The 25,113-nt window shown below is 42.7% G+C and overlaps 1 protein-coding gene across 2 annotated transcripts; it reads right to left on the reverse strand.

Moving 5' to 3' along the window:
• Positions 1-226: 226 nt before the first annotated feature.
• On the reverse strand, positions 227-23,144 carry Cnr1 (cannabinoid receptor 1). Of its 2 annotated transcripts, none has more exons than XM_057790862.1 (2): positions 22,994-23,144; positions 227-5,479 (listed from the first exon to the last, which is right to left on the reverse strand). In XM_057790862.1, the coding sequence occupies exon 2, from the start codon at positions 5,415-5,417 to the stop codon at positions 3,996-3,998; it is 1,422 nt and encodes a 473-aa protein (XP_057646845.1). In that variant the 5' UTR covers positions 5,418-5,479; positions 22,994-23,144; the 3' UTR covers positions 227-3,995. The 2 variants fall into 2 exon arrangements, with proteins under 2 accessions (XP_057646845.1, XP_057646844.1); XM_057790861.1 differs by lacking the exon at positions 22,994-23,144 and adding an exon at positions 21,967-22,101.
• Positions 23,145-25,113: the final 1,969 nt, after the last annotated feature.

Raw genomic sequence — 25,113 nt, forward strand, 5'->3', positions numbered from 1 at the left:
CACCTCTGCCTTACTGGGCAGTGATAGAATTTTTTGCTTTATCTTTCCTGTGTTAAAAGATGAATAAATTAATCCAGGACACCCTCATTTTCAAACAAATCCATGGCTTCTTTTGGGGGAACAAATCAGTTTTTCAGTAATCTTAAAATATGACCCCCCCCAATGCTTTACCATTAGACTTTGATACAAGGAAGAATTCAGAGATCTTTTATGTTTTTCATGATAATCTAGAATTTTTATTTGATTCCAGGTAATTTTAGACAATAGACATGATGAACTGTTTTCTCTTGAATAAATAACAATTAAATTACATCAATGAAACAAAATATACTGTTGGCTTAATACATTGTAAATATTACACAAGTACTACTTTGCTATAGTAATTTAATGACTGAAGCTACATTTAATAACAATCTTACCAGTACTTGTATACAAAATATTATACAGATTACTGACAAAGACATCACAGCAGTTTCAAGGATGCTACCAGCTTAACAAACATCTAACAGTACAATGCTCTTTAAGAGGAAAAGGATGTATCATTTACAGAGACAACAGAGAGATAGTTTTCCACTTGAAACACTGGAAATGAGAATCAAGATAATCTGTATCTCGGTTCCTAGTTTTACAAGAAAAGATTTTCTCCCTTGGGGACTCTGATCCCCAGGACCTAGAGTTTAGTAAGTTTCCACAAAGAAAGCTTTTTCAAGATACCACAGCAATGGAAAGAAACTCTGTCATCTGAAAACCACGGCTTCAATACCCGACTGCTTTGTAAAACCTATGTACATACATTCAGTCCAAATCAGTAGATAGAATTTTTTTTATATTACAATAGGTGCGTTAACGTTTTATCAGAAGGCCAGCGCAAAGCGACTGTGGATGGCCACTTAGGAGACTTAAAATATCATACAAATATACAGTTGAGAGTATGAGAAATCTAATTTTTTTCACATGACGTTAGTGATCTTGGTTATGGATATGGAATGATGGAAATTGATGAATGGAACAGTAACCAGAGACCTAGTTCTCTTCTGGTAGTTGGGCCTACTTCCTGCAGAGTGGGATTAGGCAATAAAAGTTTTTCTGGCATTTGATACCAGCTAAGCCTCACAGTCAGTATCAGGGAGCTTGGGAGTTACCTATCACAGGCAAATGTCCAAGCTGCCCAGATTCATGCTTCTTTTACACATATTTAATACATAGTGGAAAATAGGGGTCCTTGGCGATAGCTTTTCTTGTTTAAATGATGCTTTTGGTTCAGGACTCAGTCTTTATTCTGAAGAAGTCAAGCAGTTAGGGAGTCAACCCCCTCTGAAAGTGAGAGTAAAGGCAGAAAGCATGTCCAGGATGGATGTCAGAGGAAAGCAGATAACCCTGATGCCAGAGCACATAAGCGATTCAATTGAAATTAATGAATCTAATTAAGGGGCTGGTAAATGAATGATTCTAATGAATGTAATTCTAATGACTGTATCCACTAGGGAGAATGTTTTGGTCGCTAGAGTTAGGAAATGATAGAGGAAACACCAAAGTGGATCCAACTAATTTTAAGTTTTTTAAAATGAAGGTAGTTTAATGTGCACATGATGATATTTCACAGATATTTCTTAGAGTATCAATAAGCACCAAGTTTAGTGCTATCAGCCCCATTGTCCCTTAGCTTATTATATATGAGTTAGGTCTTAAAAGTTCAATACACTATAAAATCTACCACTAAAATGGCATTTTCACAAACACAGTTTTAAAAATGAATCTTGGAATTTATTTTTAATATCTATACTCAGGATTTCTACCAGGTCTTTGTATCTATGAGAAGAGGCGGTAATGCCTGGTAGCTAGAGACATGAAGATTGATATTCAGGTTGATGTAGGACAAGTCTGGCAATTCCTAGCCCCTGGTGATAAGTCTGTCAATACTCTTCTCTATGGAGTTACGAATCCTCCTGAATCCTCATCTGTGCACAGAGAAGGAAATCAAGAGGCTCAGCAGGCAAATACATCCCAGCCTGGTCCTCAGGTCACATCAGTCTTACTATCCATTACAAGAAGGGGTACTGCCCCTTGAAGCTGGGAACCCCAAACACTAGAAATCACAGGTAGATGCTAGCTCTCTGCTTCATACTATGGCGTCTTCAGGACTGGTGAGAATCTGTACAAGGAGGAGAGACTCTAAGTAGAACTTATCAGGACCAAGTGGCTTTTTCAAAGCAATAACTCTCCTTACTGTAAAAGGGCCCAATTCTGAGCACCCTGGCGAGGAGCCAATCAGAAGCTGCCCACCCTCATCTCTATGCTTTTTGGCAAGTGGAGGCACTGACTATTCCTTACGTAAAAGGCTGAACAAAGCCAGGCACAGGGCTGTCACCAGGTTTTTGCTACCCTTCTGACAGACCACCAACCTTCTCACCCTCTGAAATTAAATGGCCTGGACCGGGTAACGCTTAGCCTGGGATCTCACTGCCTGCATGCTTCACTGACGCTTGTTCCTCTTAGGAATTTTTATAAAGTCTTAGAACCACCTTCCTCTTATTGATTTTCGTTTCCATGAACTTGGCCCCTACTAGGTGCTCACCATCCCCCACACTTGCATGTCCCTGCAAGAATCCTCTACGTTTTTGCACCTCTTACAGACTACTCTTTGCTGAATGCTGGCCTTAAGGAACACCTACAGGTCATTAGAACACTAAATCCAGTCACTTAGGTGGGAAGGCTTTTCTGGAAGGCTTTAGTCAGGATTTGTACAGCCACGATTTCATAAAGAGCTTGGTTTTAGGAACTGGATTCATGTGCAAGAGTGTAGCGAGTGGTACAGTTCACACTTGGTCGGTTTTCTCGTGTTATGACATTGCTGTAATAGTTACAAGATAGAACACACACACATTTACAATCACACTCACATGGTACAATTCCACTGAATCAGACAATACTTCTTCTGAGTTAAAAAGAAGAAGAAGAAGACTGTGTTTTGGCCACCCAGGCCTGAAATCTACTTAAATCTGGAAGGTCACTATGCAATAGCCTTGGTGCAGACAGCAACCGCACAGTAGTGACAGTGTACATCAGCGCAGACACAAGCTGGCTGAAGAGGTCCGGTGATAGCTAACAACCCAAGGATGCCAGCGACGTCAGCCTTAAAAAGTCAATACACTTTCGCTTCTCCATTTTGATTATAATCCATTACCCAGCTCAACAGCTGTGGTCCAGAAGATAGGAAATGTCCTCATGGCAATTCAGGCCTAACACGGTTTACGTCTCCAGGAATTCTGCTCAATACTTTGGATAGTCTTCAAATTCTTCTTGTTGTTTTAACCAAAAAAAAAAAAAAATTTAACCTTTATGGTTATTTCTGTGTTTTCTTTAGATATGAATACTGGAAGAAATACTAAGGTTCCTAAAAGTGTATCGCGGACAACCATACCATCTAAACAGGGGTCACCCTGCTACATGCCCATCGCATAAGACATTGTTCTTATGAAGGTCTACCTTCTGGTTTTGCTAAGCTAGACAAAGTGACACAGTAAACACTGATACACAACTCACAGGACATAAAACAGTTTACAAAGTATCTCTATTGTAGCACTATACCTATTGTAAAAATGCACTTTTTAGTACTATGGACAGACACATACCACATTATCATGAAAGTTGGGGTTACAAAGGCATTACTCATTTTGTGGTGTTTGTCTACGGATACTTAGACTTCAGATTTTGTAGTCTAAGGTTTTCCTTCTATTTCAGAGACTTGGAAGGACAGTTGAGTAACTGAAGCAACAGGCTTTCTTCATTGTAAACCCCTGGAGAATGGGGTTTAAGTACCTAAACTACTAAAATGTCAGCAAACTGAAAAATAAGCACAGTGACAGTCACTATTTACTAAACATGGTAAACTTAAAAAAAAAAATAATGTAACCGAGGGAACCACAGACTTCTAAATTTTAAGCTAAAGAGAAAGAAAGAATTTCTTTTTCTGTGCAGCCATGAAAGCAGCAGGCTCACAGAGCCTCGGCAGACGTGTCTGTGGATACAGACATGGTCACCTTGGCGATCTTAACCGTGCTCTTGATGCAGCTTTCCGCGGCCCTGTGCATGCTGGCTGTGTTATTGGCATGCTTGTGCAGGCAGTCTGAGTCCCCCATGCTGTTATCTAGAGGCTGTGCTGTGCCTTCACACGAAGGGAACATGCTGCGGAAAGCGTGTCTCAGGTCCTTGCTCCTCAGAGCGTAGATGATGGGGTTCACGGTGGAGTTCAGCAGGCAGAGCATACTACAGAAGGCAAACACCGTCTTGATGAGCTTATTCATCTTCCCAAAGACATCATACACCATGATCGCAAGCAGGGGGCCCCAGCAGATGATCAACACCACCAGAATCAGGACCAGCGTTTTGGCCAGCCTAATGTCCATGCGGGCTTGGTCGGGCCGGGTCACCTGCACCTTGCCGTCTTCTGACGTGTGGATGATGATGCTCTTCTGGGTTCCACGTTGGATCATGCGGACTGCATGGCTGTGAGCCTTCCAGAGAATGTACATGTATGCATATACAATGAACAGCAACAGCACGCTGGTGACTCCAATCCAGAACATCAGGTAGGTTTCATCAATGAGTGGGAAGATGTCCGAGCAGACAGATTGCAGCTTCTTGCAGTTCCAGCCAAGGAGAGGCAACACGGCAATTACTATCGCAATAGTCCACATCAGGCAGAAGGCCACTACAGCCTTGGGTCTAGTGACGATCCTCTTATAGGCCAGAGGCCTGTGAATGGATATGTACCTGTCGATGGCTGTGAGGAAGAGGCTGCCCACAGAGGCAGTGAAGGAGGCCGTGACCCCACCCAGTTTGAACAGAAACACATTGGGGCTGTCTTTACGGTGGAACACATGGAAGTCAACAAAGCTGTAGACAAAAATGACGCTGCCCAGGAGGTCAGCCACGGCCAGACTGCCAATGAAGTGGTAGGAAGGCCTGCATCGGAGGCTGCGGGAATGGAGGATGACACACAGCACCAGCAGGTTCTCCAGAACCGTGAAGGTGCCCAGTGTGAGGGACAGCACAGCAATGGCCAGCTGCTGGCTAGGGTTCAGGATCATAAAGCACTCCATGTCCATAAAGTTCTCTCCACACTGGATGTTTTCCTCATTCTCCTTGTATGAAGAGAGAGACTTGTTGTAGAACTCTGTAATGTTTGTGGCGTCTACCACCGGGACCAGCTGGGAGTTGTCTCCTGCGGTCATCTTTTCTTGGAAGGGACTACCCCTGAAGGAAGTCAGCGGGAATTTCTGCGGGAAGTATCCTAGTTTGGACGCCATGTCTCCTTTGATGTCTTCGTACTGAATGTCATTGGAGCCCACGTAGAGGAGGTCTGTGGTGATGGTGCGGAAGGTGGTGTCTGCAAGGCCATCCAGAATGGACTTCATAACCTCAGACTTCGATCAGGCCAGACTCACAGTGATGGAAAAAGGGGTGCCAGGAGGGAACCCTAGTAAGAGGGAAAACAGAGAAGCTGAGTGGTCAGAAAAGCAGGAGGGTAAGAAACAGAAGCACTGGGCACAATAACCACCGTCACCTCTACACAAGAGGTTCAGTCAACACAGTGAGTCGACTCAGAGAAGAACTCCCTGCCCTGAAAAAAACAAAACAAAAACTACAAGGATATGGAGAGCCACACATCAGACCCATGATTCTTCTCATTTCTTAGCAAAGTCAGTTGGTGCTGCATGAACCTGCACAGTCAAATAAACTAAGCTCAATGAAAGAAACTTCACTGCGCGTGTCACGGGAAGTGTTGGCTAGGAGGCTTCTATCATCAAGTATACAGCCATCTGCGGTGAAGTGGCTGGAGGCAGCAAGCTCACAGCACAAAATCCCTGCCCTGTGATGTACCCTGAAGGACAGGTGAGACTAAACAGGCAAGACAAGCAAGAAACACGACAGCACAGAATCAAGGGTTGAGCTGTTTAGTTTAACTGTAAAGGAGGATGTTTAGGTCAGCCAGAGAGAGCTCCAGACCACAGTGGAAAGATGCTCTCCAGCAGGCAAGATTCCTCACCCAGAGCAAGGGAGACTGGGATCAAGGCATGACTGATATGAAGTTATAAAGATGTCTATGCCAATCAGTTAAATGGACAAAGGTTTGAATTGAGGCTTATGGAATCCCAGGGTTAACACGAGGAAGGTGATGGTGATGAATGGCACTTCAGGAAAGCACCCCTCGGTGTGCTGACAGGAGGGACGGGAGACAGCCCTGGTGGTGCCTGGCGATTTCCTAGAAGACTGTGCTGGAAATGAGGATGACTAATACAATGTGCCCTTCACCTCTATGTTAAGCAATCTGATGTTATATTTTCTACATAAATAGCAAGAGAACTGATCTCGCTATTTATAAATATTTAAAAGATGGCTATTTATCTCTTTAGTTTATAAAAATTGCTACAAATACAGGATGATACACATGACAATTAAATAACCACAAATTTCAACATTTTACTTGTCAATTGCCCTTTGTTGTTTCACGTATAACACATATGAGAAAGCTATTATCTCCTGAAACAAAATTTAAAACCTGTCTTTGTGTTAAAATACAGAGAGCCTATTTGTCACAATAGCTAACTTATTATACACAATCCATTCCATAAATGATAGCACACCATGGCACACCATGCAGATCAAACCCACGGGGACCCTGACATCTAGCAGGGCAGATGGCCAGCTACCTCAGCACCTACTGGTAAGGGTGGCTGCCCTGCAGATGGCAGAGCTCTGGAGCATCAGCTCAGCACAGCAAAAGGGACTTCCCCAAGGAAGTCACATGCATACGCCGAGCATCTAGGATGAGTGTGGGAGGGGACAGGATGCCAAGATGAGGAGTTTTAAAATTAATATCCTGGGCTTCACGATTTTTCAAAAGCAACTTGGGGTAGGCATAAAGTAGCGGACGTGGCCCTCCTTCCACACTCGGCTGCCTCCAAATCCAAGCCTTACCACTGCTTACCAGGGTCAGATCACAAGCCTCGGTCCCTGGTGTAGCTTTCCTAATCCCAGCACTGATAATGCCACACAGCTGTTGGAGGGTTCTTCAGAAACAGATGAAGGTTCTATGACTCTCATTTCAACTACTCTGCCCCAAAGACCAAACACAGCCTCAACCCAAGCTCCCCTTCCAGACTCACACAACCCAGACGAGCTTCTGGACTCCCTGAGAACATTCCACCTCCGTCCACCATCCATCGGCATGTTTCCTGGGTCAAGCTTAGCACAAAACCTGCTATCCAACCCTCGTCCTTTCACCCTGCCTCTCCTCAGCTTGGTCTCCCCATTTGGGCTGTACCACACAGAGTTTGGTCACACAAACACCAGCTCACTTGCTCCGTGCTGTGGTTTTCACTCTCCCAAATTCTTTGCCGGAACACTCTTTACCTCTGCTTGTGCGAGACCCCTTACCCTTACCAATTTGCTGTTTCTAATTCCCTTAGCTCACTGCTTCCCATACTCAGATGAAACCCATCTTTGGGGTTTCCAGAATAATGAGACGGTTCCATCAACAGCATTTATCCAGTCTGCTTCTTGTTGCTAAGCTCCAGAGAAAGCTCAATGAGGACCACACTGGACAACTTATCTGTCTTAGTATTTAACTCGTAACTCAATGCACAGCACACAGAGAGAAGCTTAAAATTGAGTTGTCTGACTGATTTTATTTTCTTCAAATAGAGTCAGAGCAGCTCTTTTCTGCCTAAAATAAGTAAAGGAATCTCTCTAGTGAAACAGGAAAGGCACACGCATGTCACTGGAATCAAGATTTCTCGCTTAATAAGCCAATCTACATGTGCTCAAAATAGAGTTCTGTTTTGGTGGGGGTTATCAGTGTTCTAATTGCGTGCGTGTGTGCATGTGTGTGTGTGCGCGTGCGTGCGTGCTCATTTACCACCTCTTTACTTTTTCAGAAAACGTTTGCATGCACTGTATAGCTTCCCATTTATAAGTGCGCACCAGAAAGGTCTGGTAGATGAATGTGACCAGCCCCCTAGTGACAAGAGGCTTGGGGGTTTTACCGTCTTTTGTTACTGCAGATAATGTCACAATGAATTAATGCCAACCACCACTTTCTTTTTCACATTGTTTATGCTATTGTGAGCAATCTTTCTAGTCATCTTAACTCTTACCTTGGACTCATTGTGATACCACCTCCTTCTTGGCCTCTATAATCAGGTGTACCTCTTAAGTGTCCCTAATCTCCCCCATTTCTAAACACACAGAAAAAAGCTTATTATGGGCAGGAAGCTTTTACATGTATCAACTCATTTTACTTCTATAAATGCTTATGAAGCCATTTTTGCATGAAAGGCACAGAGAAGGTAAATAATATACCATTAACGCATCTAGTAGGTGGTAGGGCTGGGGCTGAGCCTGGGTGTGGAGCTCAGTTCAAGTGCTGAAAGTAACCAGAAGAGGCACACTGGATGCTGTGAGTCTAGAGTTCCTGCTTTTAACCATCATGGTACACTATCTAAGCTAAGACACGGATCAATTGCCCCTCAGTTTCCCTACTAATTCCAACCAGCAAAGCCCTCATCTATGCAGAGAACACTGCTATAGGAATTGCCAGACAGGGGGGCTGTTAAGTCATCCACTCTCAAGCCTTAGTGTTTCATCTACAAGCTAGGGATAACAAGGACGACAATGAAGCCTAAATCAGGGATCTGTTCGGAAAACTGACTCCAGAAAAATCCTACTTAGGCCTGGCACTAAAATAAGTCTTCAATAAACATTAATGTCCTCACTGCTCAGTGCCACTGATGGCCCAGCACTATATACTACATACTAACTGCATTTCAAGAATATATAATATATACTAATTACTACATTATATACTAATTATATTTCAAAAAAATGAATTATCTTAATTCACTTACAGGCTGCTTATTCAGTTGTATCAGAACCTAAGCACGAGGCAGAGAGAAGATGCCAAGGTGCTGAGGAGGAGCTCTGATGGCGTGCCAACTGCATTGAGGCACTGAGGGGCTTTACCTACATTCTGTCAGTAAATGAGTGCAGGGCTTCCAGGCACGTACTTCTTACCTGACTCACCAGGCAAGAAGGAGGCAACTAGATATTTAGTAAATTGTCCAGAACACAAATGGGAACCCCTGTTCCAAGGACTCTAGAATCTCTACCATCATCATCTCTGTTTTAAGGTTTAACAGGAACTAAACTAAAGCCATTTTGCATCTTATATTCAAATCTTATCTGTTTAAACTGTCAATGAAGGCATTGCAATGGTGATTAATGACAGCTCCTAATAAATCACCATTTCCTGCCCCAGACCCACCAGATAAATCTGCCCACTGGCATGACACCAAGGATTGAAACTGTAGCCAGCACTGGAGAGAATCAAGACTTCTCAGGGATGGACAAGGGATATGAGCTAGAAAAATGCCCTGGGATTTACTGTATTTATGATGGCCGCGTATGACCATGATGCCTATGGCAACGCAGCCAAACACCTTCATTCTGGCAATAGTGTATCGTATCTAGGCCAGAGACTGGTGGTTACAAGCTGTCATGCCTGTCTAATATACGTCAGAGAAGAGTTTAAAATAAATGAACTTTGTAAATTCTAGAACACAAAACACCACTGTGTATAGGCTATTGCAGACTATTGATGAGAAAGACTGGGTTTTTTTTTCTTTTCTTCTGCCATTTTTTTTGCATCTTTAGAAGTTTTTTCTTTATTTCTACATTTGGATTATTGCAGTAATTTCCACCTTATTATTTTTTGCACGGAGAGTTTTCTTTGAGGGTTCATTAGTAATATAGTTTAGACTTTGGGAGGTGAAGCTGCCGTTAATTTTGTTTTTGTTTGCTAATGGGAAAATCATAATTGGAAATTCTAACAAGATGTGTAGATGTGCCTATTAAAGAAGCAGTTGGGGCTTATTACAGTGATGGTGAAAGAACTGAATGACAGCTAAAGTTTCCTAACAACTTAATATAGAAATCACGACTTTATAGTAACAATAATAAAAATGTTTAAGTGTGCTGAATCTATTATTTTAGGGAAACCTCCTTCAGTTCTTAGGTTAGTCCCATCTGTTCTTTGAGCATACACCTGCGCCTCTTCTCCCTCCTCCCCCAGAAAAAAAAAACACACATTATCAACACGCAGTGATAGTGGTAAAAGAATTTTATGAGGATGGTCATGGCATAGAGTCTTTTAAAAAATATTTATCCAGACTCCATATCCTTATTTCTATAACTACTGAGTGTATAAAACTCCCATGTGTGAAGTTGGCTTTAGGGGTATTTGCTTGCAATCCTGGCACTCAGGTGGCTGAAACAGGTGAGTCATGACTCCAAGCCAGGCTACCACAGTAGGGACCTGTTATTAGCAACAGAAGCTGGCCATGCTTCAGATTAGATGGAGTGTGGAATAAGCTTGAAAGCAAGACCTCAAGATTCTGTCTATGTTATTTAACACCAGTTCCTTTGGAGAAAGTATGGAGGAAAAAATGTTTTTTGATTTAAGCATGTTTCTGGCTGCATGTATGTATGTATGTATGTACGTATGTACGTATACCAAGTGCATGATGGGTATTCATGGGAGTTTGAAAAGGGCTTTGGATCTACTGGAACTGGAGTTACAGGCAGTAGTGAGCCAGCCATGTGGGTGCTGGGAATTGAATTCAGGGCCTCTTGCAAGCTCAGCAATTGCTATTAACCACTGAGCCACCTCTCCAGCTCCTATTTATTTGTTGTAAGAGGGGTACTTCAATAATTTAGGTGTCTATTGCTGCTGTATCTGAGTTAAAACTCTTGTAAATATGACCTGACTGATATCTCTGCGATAAAAAGTAATAGGCTGATATTTGTTCAATGCAGGATACATGTTCACGAGTATAGAAAGCCCAGAAGCCTGGTCTGGACATGGCTATAGATTATACTGGCACACTACTAAAATTCCCTAATACTAACATAAAGGCTTAAATGAGACAGTAGCAAGCTCTTAATGTCTGAACTGACAGGGTCTACACCAAGCATGGGAGTCTAGGATGCTTGCTTAGCCCCGCTTCTTCCCTGCGTCTTTTTCTGCTGTTCAGCTTGAACGGCCTCATGAAAGTGTTTTATGGAGTGTTCACAGGGGAAAGATTTGTTATTTTTCCACTCCCTTCTGGGAATAAGTCTGTTTTTTACTGATTTGCTCAAGAAAAGTACCTTGATATTCCATTCCTCTGATGTTAGCAGGGAAAACTTTTACTTGACCACTATAACTCTATTACATCTAAGTCATAGGTGCTCTCAATAGCCAGGATAGTAGTATAACCTAATGGATGATGTTTCCCTGCCAGCTGAGCAGGCAACGGGTCTTTCCTACGCTTACCTATTACCCACTGTATGGTCGTCCCTCTCCCTCATCTTCTACAGTTATGTAAATAAAGAATCGACTTAATCATGCTGATAATTCAGGCAAAAATAGATAATATTTCTTACTTGTATTAATGCCAGTTCCTTTTCATATATATGAAATTATATATATATATATAATCCATTGTGCTGGTAATGCTTGGCTGGCTCTCAAAGCTTCAACTCGTTATATATTTTGTAAAAGAAAAACAGAACTTATTAAACACACCATTTCCCCCGGTCTATTCTTTACTCACAAAGATATTAGGTTTTTTTTTTTCTTTAAAAATATGTCAATTAGTATGAGATGGAGACATTAAGATACCTCCAAGGCTATATTTTCTTGCAAATCTAATCTGAAACATGCCCTATTATTTAACACTTAAAGGCTTGTTAAAATTTAATTGCAGGACTCAAGAAAAATGATGCCTTGAAATAACATGGGCTTAAGCACAGTGAGGTGTCACTGATACAAGAAAAGTCCTCCACAAAGGTGAACTAGTAACACACAGAAATGACTTGTTGACTTGGTGGTAATGTCCATTTGCCACTTAATTCTACTTTGTGGCTTAGATGTTTGCTCCTACTAAGTGCTTTGACCTTTTCTGTGAAGCAGATATATTTTCCACAGTCTGGAAAGAGTGTGGCTATGGAAGCAGCCTTCTCCTGAAAAAGAATATACAGTTTCGGATTCAAGAAAAGCTTCATGGAGTTGTCTTTATCCTGTTCATAAAAGTAGAAAGCAATATATAATTCTAGACCATAAAATATGTAGGACCCAGTTAATGGGCTCTTATCTTTACAGTTCATTATCAAGGTCTCCACAGCAATGGTTTAAAATACTCTACATGATGTTGATTGTGTCGTATAGCTTTCAGTTTTTCTTCCTTTCATCTGCAGATGAAGGGGTGTTTTCACTTTGAATCCATGAGCATATAAATTAAGTCTAAAGAAAAGCCAAATATGTTCTTTGGCTTCATATCTTAGATTTGAATGAATAAATGCATATTAAAGAAAATCTGAATTTCCCTATATTCTTGCCTCAGAATCATCTGAATAACACATTATTTTCCTTTAGTATTTATGTGAGACAAATAAATTACAATTCCTATTCTGCATAAGGCAAAAAAAGCTCAGAAAGGCAAAAGCTTTGCCTAAAGCCTCCAACAGCAAACGTCTTGGGGAGGTAATGTGGAACTTCCAACCACATCTGCATAACTGGGACTTCCCGCTTCTCACTCTGTGGTGCAGGAAACACAGAAGCCACCCTTTCATCGTTTAGAGACAGAGAAGAGTTGGTTTGGGCAAGAGACATCCTAAGCAGTATATGATGTTACTCAGTGAACAATTAAAATCTGAAGGGACAGACAATCCATTGACAGTAGACAGTGTGTCCCACCCCAACTACCTACAAAGCATCCTTGACCCATGCTCTTCAGAGACAGGCATGACAAACAGCTACAATTTCTACATGCTATAATTTCTGATTCCGGATCAGCACCTTGGTCGAAATGACTGTCAGTCAATAAATAAAATCTAAGCTATCTTTGTCACTATTGTATTTAATTTGGTATGGTAAGATTTGTGTGTGTGTGCTGATTTGCCTCATTAGTCAATTTACAAGGGTTGTTGATGGTAACGACACCTTTCTTCACCACGATGGAGATATGAAGAGGCCACCTTCGTGTCTGGCACCTTTCTCACACCTTCTCACTTTAGAACAAGACCTGATGACTGTTAGTAAACAAGAGCTTGAAACCATCACTCCCTGCATAGGGGAATGCAATGGACTTTTCTTAAACACAGAGTAAATCCCTAAGGCCGATTCCCAAGTTTTGAGCTGAATCAACATAGACAAGTTATATAAATTTTATGTTCCAGCAAAACCAATGACCATTAGACTCTTAGCATGTGTCAGAATCAGTTGTGTGACTGCAGAATGTGGCTGATGGATGCTATACGCCTTCCCATGCCTCATTCAGCCTATTTCTATTGGGCATATACTCTGTGCCTAGCACAGACATTAAACTCAAAGCCATGAACATTTTCTGCAATATGTTACTATGCAATGTTTCACACTTGTGTAATAGCTTTGGGTTGAGTAAGTAAATCACAGGATATAATACTCTAACCCAGCCCACCCATCGAATAAGGCCTATGTATATGTCTGCCCCTTTCCAGCATTAAAAGACTGGGACATGAGTTATAACAAGTATTGGCTGTGCCTTGAGAATTCTCCCAGAAGAAACTGTGGTCACTGCTGCGCCATCCAGTAGCAGTCTCTCCCTGCAGGACCTCTGCCTGTTTCGGTACCTGGTATGGAGCAGGTTAGTGCAGGGATGCTACTATGCACTAGACACCCTGCAAATCTAACATAACAGAACGGCTTTCAAGGGCAAATAGTTGCCCTGGGCATAAAGACAGCTGGCCATTAGGAGATGGTCCCATGCAAATGTCCATCTGAAGAGGTGTAAAATGACAAAATGACATTAAATGTACCAATAATAATGATCAACCCTGGTGATTCTTCTCTCAGAATCAGAGCAATGCAGAAGTCATGGGCAATGATTGAGGGCCCATTCTTTACTCTGATTCTTCTTCACTCTGAGTTAAGATGAATACAACAATTTAGCATGGGACAGAGGATCCTTGTAATATGTACAGCCTTGAATGGATCCTAAATATGTTTCCAATACACCTTTAAAGACATATGAAAGTGGTCTGATAAGAGATATTTTTCTTTCCCAAGTTAATGCTAAGCACTGATCTTTCTTGAATGGTCTGTCAAAAGGAGTTATGTGGAAACTCAGCCACTAGATAGAATGGCTTTTAAAGGCCCTTGGGAATCAATTGTTGTTTTGTTCACCGGACGTATCTCCTGCTTTGCTTGAGTAACTTCTCCTGCTACAATATTTCATGGCTTTACCGCTGAATTAGTTAAAATATATATAAAAAAATATGTCATGGAGGTTAAAATTTGTTATTACTACTACCTACAAAAACCAAATTCTTAATTGCTTTTCTGAGGTAAGACATTGAGAAAATTCAATATGTTAATAAAAATTAATTGTGAATATATGGAATTTGGACTCAAGAAAGTAATTAAGAGTTAGTAAAGTTCTACTGAAAACTAATATGCTTATGCCAAGTGATGCTGAAAGTAAGATGGGAGGTCTCAGGAGCTCACCAACAATTCTAATAACAAACTCATTTCTATTTTATGAAGTATTTAGCTTTCTAGCTTGCAAACGTGAAATCATCAACACAGATCATAGCTAATTCTGAGATGGAAATGAATGGAAACTATTTTCTTTTATTATTATGACTAATATGAAATATTTCACAAGAGAAGCAAATATTAGTTCAAATAATCATATTCATTGAGAACAAGGAGAATTTCTACATAATTCAATTTCCTTCCTATTATTCTCTCACTGGAATAATTTTAAATGAATTGCATTGTTATTTGAGTGCAGAATTTCCTTTACATATTATTTTTAAAACTACAAACTTAAGTATTAGGTACTTTAGTTTAAACATTCAGAAAATATTCAGTGTGTACTAACAACATAAGATACAAACCAAAGACACTTTTAAGATGCAAATAATTGCTTCCACATGGATAGGAAAGTACTGGACTTCCGTGGCAAAGCAAAACACACGATGCACTTGTGACTTAGAAGCATGCAAATTGGATGGAAGTGCAGAATCTTCATGCCTTTGTCCACATTCAAGGTCAAACTCATTCTGGGGTTTGTGTGTCACAATTACAAGGTTCTGGGTGAAGTTGAACCTAGAAGTGTTTGTGAAGAATGACATGAAGATAAAGAACTAGGTTGTTAGTAAGACAGGTGCAAAGAATCAGGAAACTCATCCAACTGCACACACCAACAGCAGTCCGAGAAGATGCCTAGTGGTCTCTAAGTGCAGCACAACATGCAGGTAGGTCAGTGGGTGTTCTTCCAGGCTGCAGCAGCGGCAGCAGCCACAGCTGCCACCTCTGGGGACTAAGGATGAATGCAGATTCCCAGTATGGATCTATGCCGTTGGAAATGGTAGAGGTGGGCTGGGCTGTGAACAAGACTTCTAGGAAATATTTCTAGAATTTGAGAGCCAACTGGTTAAAGTGATGAAACCCATGAAGAGCCCGGAGCAGAGGAGAGGTATCGTTAAGAAGACTGGAGTTTAAGTGAGAAGGTAGGATATTTACAAGTGCAGGTTTTGAGATCACAAAACGGGGGGAGAGGAGAACTTGCTCAAGGTAAGATAGCTTCCTCCAGCAAAGCACAAAGGCCAGGGCACTCTTGTCCGTCTAGAATACAGGAACAGCAGCCCGGCCTGCAAGTGAGAGTAGGCTTGGGGACCCTCTCAGGGGTTTTGACTACAGTTCGGGACTCCTCTAGACTTTTTCTGGAAACCTCCTGTTATATATTTTATCCACTAAAGGAAAGTGACTTCAAGATGTAACACATACTGATCCAGTAGATGAGCACTCCAATTCTATTCACAAACCTTATCATCAGCTTTATATAGGACAGCTACGCACTTCTTTAAACAACACTGAGAAGAAACCGTTCATTGCTGAGCATAAAGGGATTTTTTTTTTAAAGTCATAGAAATTAACACCTCAGCTTATTTTCCTAACTTGGAAACATTTGTGTCTGTTCTTTACTCCCAAGCCATAAAGTAATGTATCATAAGATATGAGCATAGAGACTTTGCCAAGGCAGGGACTCTCTGTGGACTTGCTGCTTGCATTTGATAGCAATATAGTCTACAGCTGGTATCTTTTTTAAATACCTAGGAACTATAAACATGTAGAAATATATCCAAAAATATTCAGATGTATAACTCTGAGCAATCGTTTCCCAATTATTACAATGAAAATGAATCCCAGGATACTTTATCCTCTTTCCCCCTTAGCTTTATGAGAAGTTAAATGTTACTTCTAGATGTAGTTGAATATTTCCAAAGCCCAACTCCCTCAGAAGCAGAAGTACAGAATTCTTTGGCAGATTTATTTTTTCCATTTCAGTTATGTGTTAAACTACCCAGCTTTGCTTTGTACCTCTTCAAGTGCACTTGCTCTTCACCTGTGCAGGGGATAAAGAAACATACAAATTCCATGTAGTGTCCCATTGAAATCAGTTGGAATTTTAACCAGCCAAAACAGTCCTACTCAACTGAGTGTCTCTTATAAGAATAGATAAATTTGATTTTAAAGGAAACGGAGTGGAAAACAAATATGAATGGCAAAGCCATATTATCTCAATTTTTAGAATATTGATTTACTTGCTACAGAAATTAGTATTGTAAAATTACCAAGTATGAATTCCAAAAGGGCAAGGGTTTATTTAAGATACTATTTTTAATTTGATTTTTTTTTATGCATCCTAGGATTTATCAGCAGTTCGGATGCCTTGCTCCTTATAACTAGACTGTCAAGACTTATGGTGGCTACAACCATGTCATTTAAAAGCATGACTCAAGATAACAGATAAGGAAATGGGAAAGAGTAGAACGGGACCTTCCATTGAAGCACAAACTTTGAAAAACTAGATATCCTAATTACGCAGTATTTTAATTACATTTAAATATACATATACAGTTTGTGAGAGCATTTGCCAGTATATTAAACCACCGCAACAGATTGCCTGGCGCAGCTCTCAGAGATGCCTCTGCTTTTCTTTAAAAAGCCATAGCATGGAATTTGTTAGTAGGAAAAAAATAGATATTACATTATCAAATATAGGAAGTTAAACTGCACCTTCTTTCTCAAAGCTAAAAAATGTTGATTAAATGCTACTCATAGTTGATAAAAGTAGTAAGGAATCCGTCAAAAGTATTAAAATCTATTCAGCTTTCATAACTATAAACAACTAAGAATGCAAACAAGAGTAGGAACATAACATTAAATAATAAGGTTGTACTGTTAAGGAAAAAAGTTTCATCTGAATTAGAAAAGTGGGGATTAAAATCAGTCTGTCAACCCCTTCAAAAATTGGAAAATCTGTTTTATGAAACACACTCAAAAGTACAAAATGCAATGCAAGTAGCCCAATGAGACAAGAACAAACACTTGTCTAGAAAGCAAGAGTTCTCTAAAGAGGTCATATACATTCATTCCGAAATAAATGACAAGACAAAGAAAGCCAGACTTCAAAAGTATTCTTGAAGTGAGAGTGTTGGAATCTCTCCAGCTGAGACCAGAACAGAATTCATGTCACTGCCAGGACAAATGTCAGGCCCCTTTGCTCATGTTTGGGGGGAAAAAACGTAATTTAAAAAAGAAATCACACACACACACACACACACACACACCTACTACTATAGTCCTCAAGAATCTTTCAGTCAGTGTTATGAACATAGCCGGTCCAAATGAAACTTTCCAACCAAAGTCTGTCCCAATATTGTTCAACTCTACGTAGAGAAGCACTCAAACATAGGGACAGCATCGGTGACAGTGACATCAAGAACATTTCCTTTCTACACGCAACTAGCTTTCCTCGAAAAAAATTTTGTAGTGGAATGTATTCCATTCTGCCATGATACCCTGTTCAGTGAAGAAACATAACCCAAGAAAGCTTTTAGTAGATATTTTCTGCTCCAAATTACAGGTAATCACATTGATTCACTTAAGAAATGGCTTTGACCTATTATTACCCATCTCTCATAAATACACCTATTATCCATGTAGCAAGCCCAAGGAAAACATTCATATAACATTAAGCAATTGAATAACATTAAGAGGTGATGGACTCTACTAAAATTAACCATTCTCTTCTGATCTCACATATTTCCTATGATTTTAACGTCCTTGAAATAACATAATAATGCTTGACATATGAAGCAAATGGGGTTATTTTAACATGCATTTTGTGATTTTTTTTTTTTTTGCCAATTAGTATATCCAAAACTGCTCATTATCAAGACTGGCAAAAAGCTGCCTTCAACCCATTGGTGTTTACGATGAAACTGTAATCAAACGTGCTGATGCTCATCCCGGTGCGTTCCCAAGATTCTTAGAGCACACGGGACTAGAGCAGATCTCCATCTATCCTGGGGAGCAAAACAGCCTGGTTTTGATTCAAGGTGAGATCTTCCTTTTGCTTGGAGTCTTCTGGGTCCATCTGTACAGTTGCTTAGAACTTGGCCATTTTCCCAAAATTGCAGTATTCATTTAAAATCAGAGCGGTATTCTCAAATATCAAAAAAGGCAATGTACCTAAACTTTTATTTTTACCTGGAACATAAAAAGTATGTTCATGCATATGCACAAAAGTGTGTCTACACATTCATACTTTTAAATTATGCAGTATAGAGTTTGAGAGCATTGATGTTCTGGGTGACATTTATCACTTCTTCTAGTCCAGGGAATATTTTAGAATCTGAAATGAACTTTTTAAGATGAGTCTAATCTAACCTAGGAACATACAGCTAAGTGAATTAAATAGTTATTAAGGAATTAGCAATTCAGCAGTGAAATGTTGAAGTCTCAACCCACACAAAAGAGAATCTGTGCAGCTATAACGTGAAGTTAGCAATATATATATATATATATATATATATATATATATATATATATATCAGGATTGGGAAAAAACTGAAGATTTGGGAAGATGGTACAAAACAGGAACTTCAAATACGTAAATGATGTTTTTATTCCCTCTTGATCTGTTCATCATCTACAGGCAGTAGGAGAAAAACAAGCAGAGCTGCATGCCTCTGCAAATACAGGTGTGCAGTCGCAACTTGGCCCTGGTAGCTTTTCAAAAGATGTCCAGTCCAGGTTTACAGTAAAAAAAAATTATAAATAATTTAAACCCAAAAGCTGGTTTCACTCTATCAGCTCAGTTAGAGATGTTGACTACCAAAATAAGATAGACAGGGCTTTACCTGTTTATCCTTTAAACACTGGGGACCCGAGCTCTGAACTGTGTTCCTTATGCAACTAAACTAACATAATTACCTCCAAGACGAACAGGCAACATCCTAAAGGAGAGACTCCATCTCACTAACCAAATTCAAGAAGCTATCACCAATTGCACGTTACAAATTCTGTGTCATTTGGGTATATCTAAAATTCAATTTGCCACTGTTTCCTTCCTTACAAATTCCTGACTAGCTAGTTACAAGAAATTACTTGTTTGGCCAACTGTTTTCTGGAAAGAAGCATTTGGTAAGTGTCATGAACTCTAAACTGCTAGCACAAGCTCTATTTCATAATACTTGCTTCTAATACAGAAATTCAACTCTAGTTTCTAAGACCAGTACACGAGACAACCAAGGAGCCTGTCTAAATACCCTAGTGGCTAATGCTAATTCTGAGTCAAGGCGAAGAAGAATGTCATGGGTGGTGTTTGAAGAGTTCCACAGGCTTTGCCTTCATAATTAATAAGCTGACACAGCATACTAAACACTTATCAACACAATCAATGGAGCTGCTTCCTTCTTGGGAAAATGATAGAATGGTTCATGGAGTTTTCCTGCAGAATTGCCTGTAATACACAAGCATGTCACCAATACGGTGGTTCTTTTGGAGAATTTCATCCCCAGCAGTTTCATCTGGGTAACATTTAACAATTTCACTATTTTAACATTTTGAAATGCCAAAAAGAACACACTGATCCTGCAGCTAGGCTTTATTAGACAAGAGCAGTCTCCCAGGCAAGGCAGAAAGGAACACAGTCCGCTGGGAGATGGGTAACAGAAAAAAAAAAAAAAAACACTAGAGAGCAAACAAAGCCGAGCCCTGCTCCATGGTGAGGTCTCATTTCACCAGAATTACAAACTTTGCACACACACACACAATTAAGTAACATCACCTATGGCTTCATCAAGGTTCTAGTTACAACAACCCTTTCGATACCCAGCCACTGATGTCATTAAAACTGGGAGGGGAGGGGGGGAGAAGTATCAGGTTTGTCTTCTTAACAAGGAGCATTGCAAGCACAGTGATTTGGAAAGGTCAGAAGTGAGCATTCCCACCATGTGGTATTATCACACTCTCATGTAGGATCAGGAACACAATGAAATCCCCCCCACCCCATGAGACATCTGATACATACATACCTCAGCCACAGTGTTCCTTGCGTGGAATGGGAGACATCTTTTGAAGCAATAAAAGAGACTGTTCACAGTAAGTTCTTCTAATGACCTCAGATGACTAGTTTTTAAAAACCACATCAACATCAAGCCTCCTTCCCTGCTACAGGAAGTACTAGCGTGCCTACAAACAACAGCCTGCAGTAGTGCTGCTTAGCATTCTGGAGGTGCACGGACTCTGTTCCTGGGTGGATGCAATCAGAAAATTATTCTCCCAGTTAAGAAACTATTCACAGGCTTTCATTTTGATAAAACTGCTCATAACTGAGTTAGAGAAGGGGGGGGTATGAAGGGAAATGGGAGGCAGAGAAAAATCAATCAGTAGATCTATCTCCCTTTCAAATTGCCAAAAGCTGGGGTTGAAAAGCAACACTTTAAACCAGACAGTCCTGAGGGAACCTCAAAGGTTGGCTGCTCCTACTTTCTCAATTTTCTGCCAAATGAGACTTAGGAGTGACCCCACAGATAATCAGTGCCCACTGAGTTTCCTCTAAGCATGTGCATTGCCCCATTGTTCAACGGAATTAACTTGGTAATAAAAAGGAGAAGTTATGGGACCCAGAGAGGTATCTATCAACATCTTTAAAACCAGTAAATCTACTCTAATCTCTTATTGGATTAAATGCCCAAAGAGGCTTAATAAACCAAGACATAAACAAAGGCAGGAATAGCTAATAGCTCCTATTTGGAAGAAAATTAAAAAGATGGGAAACAGAATGCATCATAAACAGATTGCTAAATTTTTCTCATCTCTTTAAAGACTTTGAGAGATGAACCATGTACTACAATTAAAAACATGCATGTTGCTTTAAACTTTGAAATGACCAGTTTTTGACATCTATCCCACAAACATTTGCATTCAGGAGATGCTCCCATTTATGACTTGTAAGCCTTACCAAGAAATATCCTAAATGAAGCATCAACTTTGTTCACCTGATGACAGCTCTTAGTTGCATGGTATAATCACATTCAATTACTATGTATATTAGTTTTTCCTTAAAGAGAAATGGCTACTGTAGCTATCGTTCTCTATCAGAAATTCATTATTTGACATAGATTTCTTTACATGCCATTTAATATCTTGGTTGAGTCGTTTCCCAGATTTTGGTGCAGAGACATGTATTTCTCTGGAAGACTTAGTTTCTGATATGGTTAAAAGACATCAAGCATCAACTCAAGCGCCTGTTTTTTCAAACATACACAATTACACATTTTCTACAAACAGACATCAGTGTCTACAGAGCTAGATGCACGTTCCGTATTTTGTAAATGGTAGAAGCCTCCAGGAGTAGCTCAGACCACAGTTAACACGCTGGGACTATACAGCTAAGTAAACACCACCGACGCACGATTTACTCTCCTGGAACACGAACTCCGCGTAGGACACCTGGGGACCACTGGCCAGTACCGAGGGGGGCGGGAGGCGGAAAAGCTATTCCCAAACGCCACTGTGTCAGGTCTTACCCTTCGCATCCCCTGGTCCACGGGCCAGAAGCTCCCTCGGCACCTGTCGCCCAGCCAAGGGGCTGGCTCTCCGCTACAAGGAAATCTGCCCCCAGACTCTACGAGAGCTCTGCAGACAGTCCAGGCTCCCGCCTGAGCCAGGGGAAGGCTCTGGCGACAGGGGAGCCCGAAGGAGGAGGAGGTGGAAAAGAAGTGGAGAAGGTAGAGGCAGAGAGCGAGCTGGGGAGGCGGCGCGGGGCGCGGTGGGGCGGGGTGGAGCGGGGCGTGCCTGCGGCGATCGGTCAGTAAGTCAGTCGGTCTGCGCGCCCCGCGTCCCCGGCTTCCAGCACCCGTGCGCCACAGCCCCCAAGACTGTCGCCCCTGGACTCTGGCAGGCCCGGTTCGTTCCCTGGCTCTCCCCGGCGTCCCGTTGACCGCGCTGGCCGGCGTGGGGCCGCCCGCCTGGGCCAGCCCAAGCGCCCGTCGCCGCGCCCTGCTCGCGGTCCCTGCCTCTCCCTCCGCTTGCGCGCTGTCTCTGGCTCGCTCTCGCTCCAGTCCCATTTATGAAGCGTGGTCCCATCACGTGTTAATGAGCCTTTGTCCTGCCCTGGCAGCGGCGGCAGCAGAGACTCCGCCAAGGGATCTGCGCGGGGAGGGACCGGCGCGCGGCGCCCGAGGCTCCAAACTTTGCTGCGCGGTCCCCGCCGCGGCGCTGGCCCGGGGGCCAGAGAGGGCCGGCCCTCGGCGCGTGGCGCCCACTGTGTCATCCTCATTCTCCGCCACCGCCGCGTCCCGGGGACCCCCGCGGCCTGACCCTGTTCTGCTCCCTGGCGCCCTCCCACCCTGAAGGGGCCAAAGGGGACGCGTGCCTCACTGCCCGCGACCTCGGGGCCGTTAATCACGCGCGCTGCTCAGTGCCAGCACCTCGCGGGAGGTCACGCACCGGGCGCCGGGAGGCCGGGACCCGGAGCCAAGGCAGCAGGCACGCCGTCCGGGTGCGGTCTCCGCCCGACCCTCCCCTGCGCGCCGCCCCCGCTCTCTCAGCTACCTGGCCGCTGCCACCAGTCCTCCGCCCTCGGGGCGCACGGCGTCGCCCGGGCGCCTCCCGCGCTAACCCGCGCGACCACTCGGGCGCGCCCAGCCTCCAGCGGTGGCCGCACACGCTCGGCTCCGTGGGCGGCCGGCGCCCCCTCCCCAGCCCTGGCTCTCCCCGCACCTCCTGCTCGCGGGGAGACGCCGCCGCGGCGGGCGGGGGCTCTGCTGGGGCGGGCGCCTGGGGACCGGCGGTGAGCCCGGCCGCCGCCGCAGGAATTAGGGGACATGCTCGTTAATTGGTTCCACTATCCGCCGCCGTCTGCCTCCTGTGTGCACGGATCAAACCTTAATTGGTCTTTACATTTATCACGGCGAATTGCAACCCTATACACGAGCGTCAGCCCGCGCTTCAGCCGAGAGGGCCATTCTCCGCCGGGTCCCCGGGGCCCAGCCGGTTGTGGCTGCTGCTGAATTGCGTTTTAGACCTCTTTCTCTCCTGAGATTTGGGTCCACTCGACCCCTCAAGGTTTCCACCTGATGGAGCCACATCCTGTCAGCTCCAGGGTCCCCGCTGTGGGAACAACATTCAGTTCCAGGCAGGCGAAGTAGATGCTTGGCATTCATTTTAAGACGCCTTTTTCAAATTCGAGGACACCTAGCCAAACAGTATCCTACAAGACGGTTTTTTTTTTTTAAATAAAACCAATTTTCCCTCACATCCTATCCCTGCTCTGTGCCAAAAGCAATCATAACATGTGTCTGGGCCCCTATTTTGAATCTGGTGACAGGGATGCCAGAGGGCGAGCCTCGGGGAAGAAGGAACATTGAGAGAGAGAGGAAGCTGCAGAACCCGGGGAGGAGAGTCGGGCTCCGAGAAGGAAAGTCTGAAATCTCCCTACCTACCGGGCTAGCTGAAGAAAGGCTTCTTGCAGAGCTTCAGCTGTCTGAATATCCCAGAGACCACTTTCCACTAGAGAGAGTAGTTTCCGTTTCCATGTCAGGAGATGGCCTTTCGAGATCGAGCCCACAGCTGAAGCAATCAAGTTGTAGGTAAATATAAACAAAGATCTGACGGACCGGTCCTTAGGGGGAGAAATGATAGCGAGAGATGGTGGGTGGGTGTGGGATATCTGCTGAGTCCAAACCTATGGCCAGGTACAGGCTTTGCTCTGCTTCTTCCAACCCATCTAGGGCATAAGGATGGCTCCTGGAGATTTAGAGAAGGAGGCTTCTGCCCTTCTCTTTCAGACATTGTGAATGTTATTATTTTGCCCTCACCTCAGATCCCTAGCAGAAGCAAACATTTCAAAAAAAAAAAAAAGAAGAAGAAGAAGAAGAAGAAGAAGAAGAAGAAGAAGAAGAAGAAGAAGAAGAGGAAGAAGAAGAAGAAGGGGGGCTTTCTTTGCACCTCCCAGCCTCTGGGTGTCTCACCACTACCTGCCAACTCTAGTTCAAATGGTGGCCCCGATAATTTAAAACGGGGGTCAAGCAGTTCTTGCTCTCAGTGTGGTCAAGTTGGGGAGCTGGGCTCCTCGGTGGTTTCAGAAAGCATGCTTTCTTGTGGGTGTCGGTGCTATTTATATACTTGGGTGGCTCAGCACCGTTGTTCGGCGTCAGCCAGGTACCCAACACAGGCACACCCTGGCAGGATATAGAAGACTTTCTTCCCAGTATTGAGTCACCTCCTTGCTGGTCAGTATCAAATCTGGAGGAAGAAGTCATTTACCACCTGTGGGAGGGAGGTACTCTGTGGCATCTTCTGTCAAGGGGAGCTTTGTTTGCTCCTAAGACAGAGTATTCTAATTCCTAACGAGGATGCTGATGCTTATCCATACCTCAGAATCATCCCAAAGCTCTTTGATTAGTGGTGTACTTTTTCACCGAATCCTACGAAACATGAGTAAAAATAAATAAATAAGAATCCATGATTCGAATGGCTAGGAGTTAGCTTGTTAATTGACTAGCTGAAGTGATCCACAGACTGAAGCTATCAGTATTAATCTAATCAGGGAGAGATTCCTGCAGCTATTAACGTTCCGCTAGTTATTTTGTTGTTCAGAACGGGGACCTGGAGTCTGACAGCTGGAAAATCGCTGCCGACTTTATTTAGGGCTCAAAGATAACGCTCAATAA

Source organism: Chionomys nivalis, chromosome 16 (assembly GCF_950005125.1).
Source record: "Chionomys nivalis chromosome 16, mChiNiv1.1, whole genome shotgun sequence".
NCBI classification, from domain to species: Eukaryota; Metazoa; Chordata; class Mammalia; order Rodentia; family Cricetidae; genus Chionomys; species Chionomys nivalis.

Coding starts and splice junctions, on each gene's coding strand:
- Cnr1 (XM_057790862.1), bottom strand. CDS start 5,417: ATGAAGTCCATTCTGGATGGCCTTGCAGACACCACCTTCCGCACCATC.